Below are 13,683 nucleotides of genomic sequence, written 5' to 3' on the forward strand. Positions count from 1 at the left end.
TTTAGGCTTTCCAAATACCATAAATAATTAAGCTTTATATCTAAAAATGTGATGACAAAATAGTAAGGCTTATTCTAAAAGTTATACATAGAAATCTCACTTCATTATAATCAAGCTTAGTATATAGCCACTTTCAGTGAGAATGAATTGTGTTATGTAAAAATAATCATGATCACTGCATATGATTTTAATGCTTGTAGCTTATTCTTTTCTTGCCTTATTAAAATATTGTTCAGGGCTCAAATATCTTTTAGGTTAAGCTATACATGGTTTTTTTGGGTGTATGATTGATGGCAATTACCACTTTGGCTTTGGCACTGATATTTAAGTTTCTGTACATGTAAAATGTGAAATTCTCCAAATATCAAACTCTGTGGAATTTCAAGCCATCTGTATTCGGCCATTTTGCATTGCTATAAAGGAATCCCTGAGACAAGATAATTTATATAGAAAAGAAGTTTAATTGGCTTATGGTTCTACAGGCTTTACAGGAAGCATGGTGCTGGCATCTGCCTAGCTTCCAGGGAGGCCTCAGGAAGCTTACAATCATGGTAGAAGTTAGGAGCAGGCATGTCATATAGTGAAAGCAGGAGCAAGAGGAGGAGTTAGGGGGAGGTGCCACACACTTTCAAACAACAAGATCTCACGAGAATTCATTCACTACTGCTAGAACTCACTTACTATGGCAAGAACTCACTATTACAAGAAGAGCCTTAAGGGGATGGTGCTAAACCATCCAAGAGAAATCCACTTCCCATGATCCAAATACCTCCCATTAGGCCCCACCTTCAACATTTAGGGATTACAATTCAACATGAGCTTTGGGCAGGGACAAATATCCAAACTATATCACCATCTATTTGTAGTACATACATAAGCAATTCTTCTAGTAAAATTATTAATCAGAAAAACAACTTTTATTTAACACATGTTTATGCACTATACATATTAGGTCCTTGATAAGATGTTTGACTTGAAGCTGGCTCATTTTCTGCCTCATATATAGTCTAAGTTACAAAATTATTCTGCAAAATTCTGATTAAAACACCTATTTTTGTGAAGCTTGACGCTGGAAATAAATCTTTTACCTAATCTTAATGTTTCAATATGCATGTATATTGCTTCATAGGGAGGGTTGTTACTAGTTATACTCTTGTCATGATACTCCTTTTGTATTATGTCTGAATGAGTCTTTTATTAATGATAATTCTTTCTCCCTCATTAGATTAGGAACTGCTCCAGAGCAGGATTTTTGTTTATTGTTCTTTTCTTGTTCTTCATACTTGGCTTATTTCTGTGCTTTCCAAAGTAGATACTAAATGATTGATGACATTATTGAAGTATTAGTATGATAAATTGTTACATACACACTACTACTGACTTACAACTTTCATTTATGTTTTCAAGATAATTGATTTGAGCTATTTTGCTCATTTTATTGTTCTGTGTGAATATTTCTAAAAACATTAATCCTATAAACAATTATGTTTCCCCCCAAAGTTACTTTATTAGATATTTGGGGGGGGGTCCTTTTCCCCTGTAATCCTAGTCCTATAAAAGCAATAAAAGGGCTGAATTTAATAGTTTTTACATAATATTGTTTCAGGATATTGATAAAAACATACAGGCTTAGATGAACATGAGAAGATTCAGTTATAAAACTTTTAAACAAATTCAATATTAGTGAAAATATATGGATGCATCATTTGTGTTCAGGTTGAATGCTGCTAAAGTAATCGAGAAGAATTTATTATCTTAAGCAAATCAAACATTTCACCACTCTTGCAATGCTGTTCTTATATTCATTTATGTAACAAATCCTTTTCATGGTTCAGATTACTATGTGAACTAGTGACTTATACTTTATTTTAATGTGTTTATATAGTCTATAGAATTTCAAGACTAATGAAGAGTTTTCAAAATGTATATTATAAGGGAGGCTAAAATCAGGAGAAATTAAAGAGTTAAAATAAAGCATTTTTATTTTTCATAATATACACGATTCAGCATTAGAATAGCATCTACTATTTTGTATATAAACTTGTGTTTTATTGAGTTGTACATGCCTCTGAAAATGTTCTTGATATATCTCTGAGAAATTATTAGTAAACCACATGTCATCACTTCCTGAATGTCTCTTGATTTATTTAGACCAGATTTCCAAAAATATGTTCCATAGAATTCTAATTCCACTGTGACAGATAACATTTTAAATGCCAATTTCCAATCTCCTGGAACTGTCTTTTCATTGCCCTCTACCTCTTGAGATACATTAGAAAATGTATGTAACTTCCTGTTAATATGTGTCAAGTGTATGGGACAGTAATAAAATATGCATTTAATTAAGAAGACTCATTTAATAAATATAATTTTAGTCCATGAATTTTAATAATATATTTTCTAAGTAGGACAAATGCAAGAATTATCTAAAAAAATGAGATTGTTTCTATTTTAAGTCCTTATTGAAATACTTTTCATTTAATGTTTATTTTTCAGCTTGTTTCTATTTTTAGTGAATTATTCTAATTGCAATTAGAGGCAATTCCCGAGTATGAATAGTTGTGTTTCCAAAATGTATATATTGGTTATTTGGAACCTGGGACAAATTTTTCATTTAAACAGTGATATTTGAAGAATACCTTATAAAATAACAGTATAGAACTAAACTATCATTAAAAAATATTTATATGGGAAAATATATACTGGGTGATAGCATAGAAACAGCTATTTCTGTAGGGCAGCCCTAACATTTTAAAAAAATGTAGGCTTTTTTTCCACATATGATTAAAATTTGAGCATGAAATTTATAATCAAATCATAAAAGTTTGAGACTCATGTTTAACATCATTCAAGCATGTTTATTGAGCTCTATTATATGATAGATACTAGAAACAACTATGAACAGAGAAGATATAATTTCTGTCCTGCTGGGACTTCCAGTTTAATGGAGGCAAAGTCAAATAAAAAGGCAATTACAATATATTGGTAATATAATATGGCATTCCATAAGAAGGACATCTATTATAATATAGACATGGGATCTCAAAGTGGTATCTGTGAAGAATGTTACATCTATGCTGAGATCCAAGGGGTGAGTTTCAGTTAGATGAGTAAAATACCAGGGACAAGGACATTCCAGGCAGAGGTAACAGAATATTTAAAGGATGAAATATAAGATAATTTTCTGCTCTATGCCCAGAAATTGTAAGTACTGCAGTTTTTAGTTTGTTGGAATGGCTGGCAGATAGGATAGCAAGGGATAAAGCTGGAAGGTAATCAGGTTTTATAACATGAATGGTCTTGTAAGCCAATTTGAGAAGTTCAGACTTTAAGACTAATAGGGAGCTAGATTTTGAGGGTTGTAAGCAGATCTCAATCAAATCTATATTTTAGGAGTACTACCCTGAATGCAGGTATGCAGAAATAATTGGAGAGAAAGAAAGACTGTGTTCTTGGTAAAAATTATGTTGGTGGTTGTAGGAGTGGAGATAAAACAACATATTAAATAAATATTTAAAAGAGGGAATAATAATAGGGAAAAATTAAGGATGACTTCCCAGTGTTTGCCTTGAGCAATGGTGTATAATTGTGCCATTTAGTGAAAGTGCAAGAGATTGAGTAGGTTGAGAGTAAAATAAGAAGTTCAATTTTAGGTCCATTGAATTGTATGTGTTTATAAGACTTTCAGGTGGAGTTGGTATAGAAGAATAGCAAGAGGGCCGGGTGCGGTGGCTCACGCTTGTAATCCCAGCACTTTGGGAGGCCGAGGTGGGCGGATCACAAGGTCAGGAGATCGAGACCACAGTGAAACCCCGTCTCTACTAAAAATACAAAAAAATTAGCCGGGCGTGGTGGCGGGCACCTGTAGTCCCAGCTACTCGGAGAGGCTGAGGCAGGAGAATGGCATGAACCCGGGAGGCGGAGCTTGCAGTGAGCCGAGATTGTGCCACTGCACTCCAGCCTGGGCGACAGAGCGAGACTCTGTCTCAAAAAAAAAAAAAGAATAGCAAGAGGCGGGATATATACGGATCTGAAGGTAATGAGAGAGATCAGAATTTACTGGATTGTTAAAACCAGATGAACAGATGAAATTGTGCATAAAGGATATGTAGAGAAAAGTTAGCAAACTAATAGCCATTGAACTAATTATGACTCATAGATATATTTTGTTTGGCCATCAGAGTATTTAAATATGCTCTGAATTATTATTGTCTAATATTTACAAATTGGTAGAATGAAGATAAAAATTTGGACTTTTTGGTGAAACACTCCTAGTCTAGCATTCCTGTATGGCAATAATCAACTGCAAATGAGTAGTAACTTTCCTTATGTAAGTCGGTAATGTGCTATCCAGGTTGGTACAGTTTTTATTCAGCCTATTTAACTCATTTGCAATACCTGCCTGATTCCTGTAGGGTTTTGAATTTGTGGCAATATATTATATGGGAATACATGGCAGTCTAGGACTGACATAGAATATCAATATTTAAGACATGGGAAGATAATGAAAAGTCCATAATGGAAACTAATATCAAGAAGGCTACTTTAGTGAATGGAAGAAAGAGAACTAAATAGGGATACCTAGAAGAATTACTGCACATTTTTTTAGGTGGCTAGTACATGAAAATAATTCATTGATAATTCTATCTAAAGTAATTTTTTTGTAATTTTCCGAATCCAAAGTCCACAGATGCTTTTTTATTTTTAGGTCAATTTCTCATGACCATAAGTTTTGCCAGGAGTGCTTTGTGGTTTTGGAAGTTTAACGTTAGGGAACAAGCCAGAAGAAATACCCCAAAATATTAATAGGCATTATCTCTACGCGGTGAAATAATGTGAACCCTTTTTCCTCTTCACTTTTGATGTGTTCTATGTTTGTTTAAGATAATAAATAATGTTTCTTCTAGAGTCTGAAAAAGTAACTACAAATAACAGAAGTTTAATGTTAGATTATTTTCAGAAGTAGAATATTTTATAGTTTAAGGATCTAAACACAAGAGTCTTGCATGTGATCCAAGTAGTGTTTCCCAAAACAAATTTCTGTGATTTCATTAATATGATCAATGAAAAAGGATTCAATGGACTAATAATTTTGTAAAGTACTGAAGATTTACAATGCTCATTTGCATAGAACAGGCTCTAAGAAATTCTGTAGGGGAAAAAATATTTAACTTTAATTCAGGGTTTCTCAAAGTTTTAAAATATAGAACACTAACTTATCATAGAGTACACTTTGGTAAGTGTTAGTGCAATCAAACCAAGAGAGGGAGAGGCTATGGTTTGTTGGCAATTATGAATTCCTGGAGGATAATTTAAAGACATTAACCCTTATCAGAGGCATTTATACCTTTATAGAACACTGCATTTATGTATGAATGATATGTTACATATAAATGTGGAAAGAATTAAAGAAAGCTCTGTAAACTTTTTATGAAGCCCTGTTTAATTTCTTTTCTTTCTGCATATATTCTAGAATGCAAATAGTAACTCTGATTTCCAATTATCACATCAATCATAATACATACTATTTATTGAATGCATACTATGTTTTGCCATAGTATTAGATGCTGTATGTATCTTTGAAACTGCACAATTATTCAGTAGGTTCAGTGCTAATATTTCCATTTTTAGATGAAAATATTTAAGATGAATCCACTGACAAAATTCATCAATATCCAATGAATCTGTGTTTATTTCCCTTGGTAACTCTGAGGAGTCAGTATCAGGAGATCCTAGAATTAATTTGTCACTTATCTCTGATTCCAAATAGTTTCTAAGATTTAAATCTTCTTCATTGTTTTGTATAGAATCTTTGATAGTTTTCATGTGTGCTTAAGAAAGAAACTGAAACTATGTTAATATAATCATAATAAGAATAATTTGGCACTGTTAGGTCGCAGAGAAAGGCTGTGGAAAGTGGAGCACTAATAAAACCCTTGTTATATCAGATCATATCATATTCAATCATGACATAATCATTTTCAAAGTGATGTAAGTTAAACTAGGAATTATAAAAGAAACATGCCAGATATGAGAGTAGAACAAATTTAAAGTCAGATTGATAGAGAGCCCAGGTCTTTTAACAATATTCTGTTAGACTCATAATTATCTGTTATTTATTATACTAAATAACCTGATAAGTGTGGTATAACCAATGAACTAGGTTTCACTCCAATTTGTTGTTTTTCTGTAAAAGGGTTATCATTAGAGTAGATTTATTTTTAAATCAAAGGTGCCACTGTACTTTTCTTTAGGGGAAAATAATCAGAGGAGATTCTGCGTAAAAGGGAATCTTAAATCAGGCATGTACTTTGCAATTTAATTGAGACAGTTTTACACCATTACCTTTGTAGCTGTAGTGTTCTTTTATCTGTGTAAATAAAAATTCAATTAAAAAAATTCAGAGGCCCTTATCTGACAACGTTTCAAATAATAAAGAACCCCATTGTTATTAGGACCTTTGTGTTTTAACCTGATTTAAAAAAAAAACATAAATAAGTAGTTTGCAGTTAGTAAACAGAAATGCAGTTAGTATTGGTAAAGTAAATCAAAAACTTAAGTGAATCTGAGCTTAACCCTAGAATGGTGGGATTTTATTCCAGTATAATCTTAATTTCTTTGTTTCAGTCTCTAGTGGTAAGGTATTTTAATGTTTGGTTTTTAATTACTGTTTTGAATTGATTTAACAGATCCACCAAGACTCATCCAGGTCCAGTTGTACATTTAAGTGATAGCCCAAGAGATGAAGGCAAAGTGAGTATTATGACATCTTTATTGTTACTTCTGTTTTCCTCATTCTTGAGAAAAGGTGTTTCTTACTATTATTTTATATCTAATATCTAGCCCAGTTGATAGCATTTTATATTATGTGAAATGAAAATGTGTTGAATCAACGAATAAGTAAATGAATGAATGAATCAATCATGCTACTGATGGTCCCAAATTAAGTCTTTAGCTTTACTGAGAGATAAAATCGGTATTTAATTCTGGCATTTTGAGAACGATAACATGTAGAACAACTTTAATTTTCAAATACTCTATGCTTGAATTTAATAATATGATTATAATTTGCCTTTCTTACTCAGTTTGGTGATGAAAAATGACCAATATTAAATAACATAAATTAGCCAATCTTGATTTCATTAATGTGTACTAATATATAAAATGTTATCAGATTATAGAAATAATTCTTATTCACTTTATTTCATAATTTGCCTTTGATGGTGAGGAAACAGTTGAAAACATGAAAATTAGATATTTTTAATATTAATTAATATTAATAAATTATTTAATATATAGGTTTGGTTCTTTATTTTTAAACGATAGAAACTGAATTAGCCTATCAAAAATCGAACCTGAAAGGCAAGTCCACCCACCCAAGGAGTAAAATTGGATCCCTTCAAATTGATCCACAAGTACAATGTAATTCCAGTCAGGTGCCATCAGAGTTTATTTGTTAAGAATTCAAAAGGTGATTTTAAAATTTATTAAGAAAAGAAAATGTATACGAATAGCCAAGACATTTTTGAAAAAGAAATACAGTGTTATATTGGTACAGGGGTACACAAGAAGACCAATGTATCTAAATAGATAAATCCCCAAATAGTTCAGGTATTTGGAAAAATGTTACATATTTTAAAGAAGATATCTGAGGACATAATTAGCTATTGAATAAATGGTACTGGACAATTGGTTCTTCACTTTGAAAAGAATAGTAAGACCTCTGCCTCATAGATACATAAAGAACCAATGTTTAATAAACATTAAAATCACAACTCAGAAAGTATTCAAAGATGCTCGTAGGATAGGGTTGTTAGTTACTGTGGAGTAGGGACACTCTTGGGCAAAATCTAAAAACTTTAGGGCATATGCTATAACAAGACTCTCATAATAAGAGATAGGCAACAAAGTGGGAGGTAATATTTCCTACATGTCACAAATAATGAACATGTAAAATATATAAAGAACTTGTACTAAATCCTCATCTTGTAGTAAGAAATCAATATATAATATCTAATGACTAAATCAGAAAATAGCAATATAAACATATTTAGACATATGAAAATAAGTCTACCAAAAAAGATGATTTTAAGAGTTGATGTCATTGCCTCTTACTTCTAGAGAGAAGGATTTGGCAGTGAGGAGGAAACAGTCTCAGTAGTAATTAGGGAAATACAATATACAATTTGTCGACATCATACTGACAAAATGTTAAACACTAAAAATATTAATTTTAAAATATCAGAGAATGGAAAAAGCACTGGGAAATAGCCATCTAAATATATGTATATATACCAGGATGAGCAATTAAGCATTATCAACATTTAAAACATATATTCATTTTTAGAATTTGTTATGACCTAGAAAATTCATTTCTGATATCTATACTGTTTATGTGACTAATGGTGCAAACTATTAAAATAGTCTAAATGTCTCTTAATAGAATATTGAATAAATGAATGCTGATATATTCATACTGTGGAATGCTGTGTTGATATGGAAAGTTCTTTAAGACACATTTTTTAAAAGAAAAGTTGCAGAACAGTAAGGTATAAAACCACTTGAACATTGCCTTTATATTTGTACTTATATATTCAAATGCCTAAGAAAAAAAAGCCTGAAAGAATATAGACAAATCTGGGAGAACACTAAAGATTGGAATTGGGGAAGATGGTCAAAGATATTCTTATTTTATTTGTGTTGTTCAAATTTTTATGAAAGAATATAATGTGGCAATTGTTTAATTACAAATTAAAAGGACTGCAAAATAAATGAATATTGGCATCAGAAAACTATAGGTTTGAATTGTGGCTCTAGCATTTATTAGCACATAATCTTGAATAATCATCACTTTACTTCTTGTATATCAGTTTTTCCATCAATAGTCTTTTGTCACTGAAGTTTTTTTTATTTTAATATATTCAGTTTTATCAGTCTTTTCATGTGATTCTTGCTTTTTGTTTCTTATTCAGTAAATATTTCCCTACCAGAGAGAAAATACAGTTCTATTTTTTTCTATTGGTTTTAAGACCTTGCATTTCACAATTAGATTTTAATCTTCATGTAATTTATTTTATGATGGTTTGATATAGTAGACTTTTATTTGCACATGTAAATAATTCACTTATTGTATAGTGAATCTATTTTCCATTGATTTATACACCTCACTCATATATCAAGTTCCAATATTTGGGTTGGTCTCCTGGGCTTAACCTTTTGCTGAATTATTTATCTACTATTGTACTAATGACATACTTTATTAATTATAATAACTTACAAAATGTCTTGATATCTGGTAAGCTGGTCCCTTTTCTTTTTCTAAATTATCTTGGCTATTTTTGACTCTTATTCTAGTATATGAATTTTGGAATCAGCTTATCAAGCTCAATGTGATTCTCAATTGGGATTTTGTTTGAAATTTGAATGTATAACTTCTAGAAAATTTACGTGTTTAAGATATGGGTGTTCCATCTATAAATATGTTTACTTTGGCTTTCTTTGTTTTGCTATATAACTATAAATTTTTTTATAAAAGTCTTTTATATCTTCTGCTAGCTTAATTCGATAATAAGTACCTTATAGAGTTTATTGCTCTTGTGACTTGTGACTTAATCTTCTTAAAATAAGTTTCATAATTGATTATCTTTAGATTATCAAATATTGATTTTTTAATATTTTGTGTTCAGTTGCATCATTGAATGTTTTGTTTTTAATAGCTGTCCTTAGATTCTCTGGAATATTCTATTTATAAAAACAGAAAATATAGACAAATTTTCTTCCTTTCCAATATTTATGGTTATATATATCTTTTTTGCTTTATTGACTAGGACCCCAGTGCAGTGTTGAGTAAAAATGGTTTTAGTGGGAACTTTTTTTTGTTTCCAACTTCAAAGGAAATGCCTCCACGATTTCAGCATTAAGTAAAATGGTTGTTGCAGATCTTTGATTGCTTTTATGAGGTTAAAAACATTCCACCTATTTCCAATATTCTGAGTTTAAAATTACGAATAGTGTCAAATTTTATTGAATGCTTTCGACATGTATCAAGATTATTATTTCTTAATTTGTTAATTTGTTGAATTATGTTAATAGATTTTCTAACTTTAAACACATTTGTATTTCTGGGATAAATTCAACTCGGAAGGGGAAAGCTTCCCTTGGAAGCTAATTGGCGAAGTGCAAGAAGGAACAAACTGCTAAGGTTAAGGTTCCTACAAAATCAAGATAATATGGATGGGCGCGGTGGCTCACGCCTGTAATTCCAGCACTTTGGGAGGCCGAGGTGGGCGGATCACCTGAGGTCAGGAGTTCAAGACCAGCCTGGCCAACATGGTGAAACCCTGTCTCTACCAAAAACACACAAAAAATTAGCCTGGTGTGGTGGCATGTGCCTGTAGTCCCAGCTACTCAGAAGCTGAGGCAAGAGAATTGCTTGAACCCAGGAGGTGGAGGTTGCAGTGAGCTGACATTATGCCATTGCATTCCAGCCTGGGCAACAGAGCAAGACTCCATCTCAAAAAAAAAAAAAAAATCAAGATAATGTCATAGAATCAGAAAATAGGCCATCTTTCCCCCAATATATCATTTATAAAGAAACTGTGCATTGGTCTATCGAATACAAAAGGGTACTCTTGAGCTGAGAGATGCCTGTATTGATTTGATACAGCATTGAGTGAATCTGCTTGAATTCTCTTAGCTTCTCTTGTCTCCCAAACAAATGCTCTCCTAAACAAGGGCTGTTTGCTTCACTTCATGTTTGGCAAAATTAATTGAGCTATTTCCAGGTCTCTGGCTCCTTTCATTAATTCTGGATTCAGAAGATGTGCTACAACATAAGGCATTCAATCTGGCTTCCCTAACACACACCAAAGGGGTCAAATGACACAATTCTGAAGAGAGGGGGTGTTAACCTCCCATGGAGAAAAGCTTAACCAATGTTAGGCAAGAGACAAGTAATAAATTTTTCCTCTCTTCCTCCTTATTATTTGGCTAATTTGAGTCACAGTTTTCTCACATAAACTTTTGGAGATTTCTTGCAAGACCATGCTACACCTGACCGGTGATGTCGCTTCTGCTTCTCCCCATGAAATAGTAGTTAGTGTGATAATGAATCATCTTTCTTTTATTATTACAACCCTGAGATTGCACTCCTCCCTTACACACTAGGACTAAACCTTGCTTCAGGCTTTTTTTGTACACACTCCTGGTTAAGATAACAGTTACTACAATCATTCTAGATAAGGGACTGGAAACTACAGCCACAAACCAAATCTGGCATGCTGCCTGTTTTCTCAAAATGTTTTATTGAACACAGCCATGCTCATTTATTAACGTATGTCTGTGGCTGCTTTCTTGCTGTAAAAGGAAAGCTGAGCAGTTGGGCTGCAAAGCCTAAAATGTTCACTGTCTGGCCTTTACATAAAAGGTTTGCCGACTCCTGTTCTAGTTTGTAAACCCTCAGTATTGGATTTTTGAAGTTAGGTTGTCTCCTGTCTAAAATCAGCAAACCTGTTGAAGGTACCAGGTGAAATGAATTAAACTCTTCCATGCAGTGACATCACAGTTACTTTAAAAATGTTATTCTGTGATTAGGGACTAATCTTTCTCTGCTAGAAAGATAAGACAAAGGGAGATCAAGTAGTCATGGTGTTTAATTGATATGGAGTAATGATAATTATATAATGATGATGAAATAAAATAACTTCCTTTGAGGGCACTTGAATTAGTTTCCCACTGTCAAGATAAATTATCATAAATTCAATAGCTTAAAACAAAACACTTTATTATCCTTCAGTTCTGTAGGCCAGAAGTTCAACACAGGTCTCACTGGTCAAAAATCAAGGTATCAGCAGGGTTGCATTCCTTTTTAGTAATTCTAGAAGATAATCTGATTTCTTGCCTTTTTCAGAGGCTGCAAAATTTCTTGGCTTGCAGCCCCTTTGTCTATCTTCAAATCCAACAGCATAGTATCTCTCTGACTCTTCTTCCACAATTGTGCCTCTTTCTCACCACAACTGGGAAACGTTCTTCACTTTTATAAAATCTTTTTTTGTTGTTGTTGTTGTTATGTAAGGAACATATTGACAGATTCCAAGGATTAGAGTGTGGGTGTCTTTGGGCGTCCTTTTTTCTCCCTACATCATCTCAGAACACTTAATTACTGATTTACCAAATCTCAGAAGTCCTCTAAGGTAGATTTAAAGGAACTCTTACCTCATGTAGCTCTAGGGAAGACTGTGCTAAAAATAGGCCCAGGAGCTGCTTATAAGGAGACCAAATACATAACTTTGATAGGTCTCATTTGTTAAAGTCAGAGCCATGGTAAGGAAAGAGTATGACCTTTGTGTATTAGTTTCCTATGGCTGCCATAACATATGACCACAAAGTGGGTGACTTAAAACAAAGAAGTTTATTTTTTCCTAGTTCTAACAACCAGAAGTCTAAAACTAAGGTGTCAGGCCGTGCTCCCTCTGAAGACTGTAGGGAAGAATTATTCCTTGCCTTTTCCAGCTTAGGTGGCTCCTGATGTTCCTTGACTTGTGGCAGTATAACACCAATCTCTGCCTTTATTTTCCACTTTCACATGATCTTCTCTATGTCTTCTCTTTTTATAACAACAGCAGTCATTGGATTTAGGTGGGCCTAGGATGGGATTTAGGGCCCACCCTAAATCCAGAATGATTTCTTCTTGAAATCCTTAACTAATTACATCTGCAAAGATTCTATTTCCGAATAAAGTCACATTCTGAGGTTCTGGGTGCACATGAATTTTTGAGAGCACTATTCAACCATTAACCTGGGATGGAAAAATTTGTATAGATAAGCCTGAGAATATTGTAAACCCCAGCAGCCCCCAATTTCCTCAAACCCTTCTGGTCAGCAGAAGTACCTCTTTCACCATTTCTGGAGGAGAACAGTTTCCCTTTTCTGGGTGACTGTGTAATGACTTCACCTAAAATCATTTCCTCGTATAATGATGTTTTTCCCCACAGGACCACCTCCAGTATCATTACATCCAGGCAAACAACCAGAATCAGATCTCAGCACAGCCTAACACAGAAGCATAAATCTTCCTCCAGGAATAAATAAACTATATTTGAAAGAAATAGAATACCTACCAAAGGAATTGAGGATATGACTAATACTGTCATTCACCAATGAAATGTGTTTAGAGTGGTTTTTAAGGACTTGAACTTGGGGGCTGCATAGGGGAGAGTTTATTTTTATGGGGGCAGTTACTTATGATTTTGGATTTAGTGCTTTGGCAGGGACACTTGGATATGCTCCTAGTAGTAATTTTCTGGGATGGCTCCTTGAAGCCTAGACTAAAAAAAAGGCATATAGTAAATAAAGCAGAGAGGTCAGAGTCTTTTGGTATGGTATTAAGAAGGGATCGGGGGGATGATAATGTTAAAATGAATGTATTATGTTTGCTCTGGCAACTCACCTTTTGACTGTGTTCCCTAGGAGGCTTCTGAGGAGACTGTCTTCACTTAACCTAATAAGAAATGCTCTAGAAAGGAAAATATTAGCATATTTCAGAAGCTTGGTAGTGGTTGTCCCTTTTAAGGCCCTTGTTGACAGTAGGAGTTGGTGGAAGAGAGCCAGGTTCCATAATATTCATGGATTGTAGAGGCCAGGTCACAAAATTTAACCATCTGGCAATATGGGCTTACTTACCAT

General features: G+C 33.2%; 1 protein-coding gene across 10 annotated transcripts in view; it reads left to right on the forward strand.

Moving 5' to 3' along the window:
* STXBP5L (syntaxin binding protein 5L) overlaps positions 1–13,683 on the forward strand; it is a 493,876-nt gene that overhangs the window by 178,146 nt on the left and 302,047 nt on the right. For all 10 annotated transcript variants that reach the window (XM_055260425.2, XM_055260427.2, XM_063630147.1 and 7 more), the window contains one exon: positions 6,690–6,753. In XM_055260425.2, coding sequence (XP_055116400.2) covers positions 6,690–6,753 — 64 coding nt within the window. The remainder of the gene's footprint in view (positions 1–6,689; positions 6,754–13,683) is intronic.

This window comes from Symphalangus syndactylus, chromosome 21 (assembly GCF_028878055.3).
Source record: "Symphalangus syndactylus isolate Jambi chromosome 21, NHGRI_mSymSyn1-v2.1_pri, whole genome shotgun sequence".
Taxonomy (NCBI): Eukaryota; Metazoa; Chordata; class Mammalia; order Primates; family Hylobatidae; genus Symphalangus; species Symphalangus syndactylus.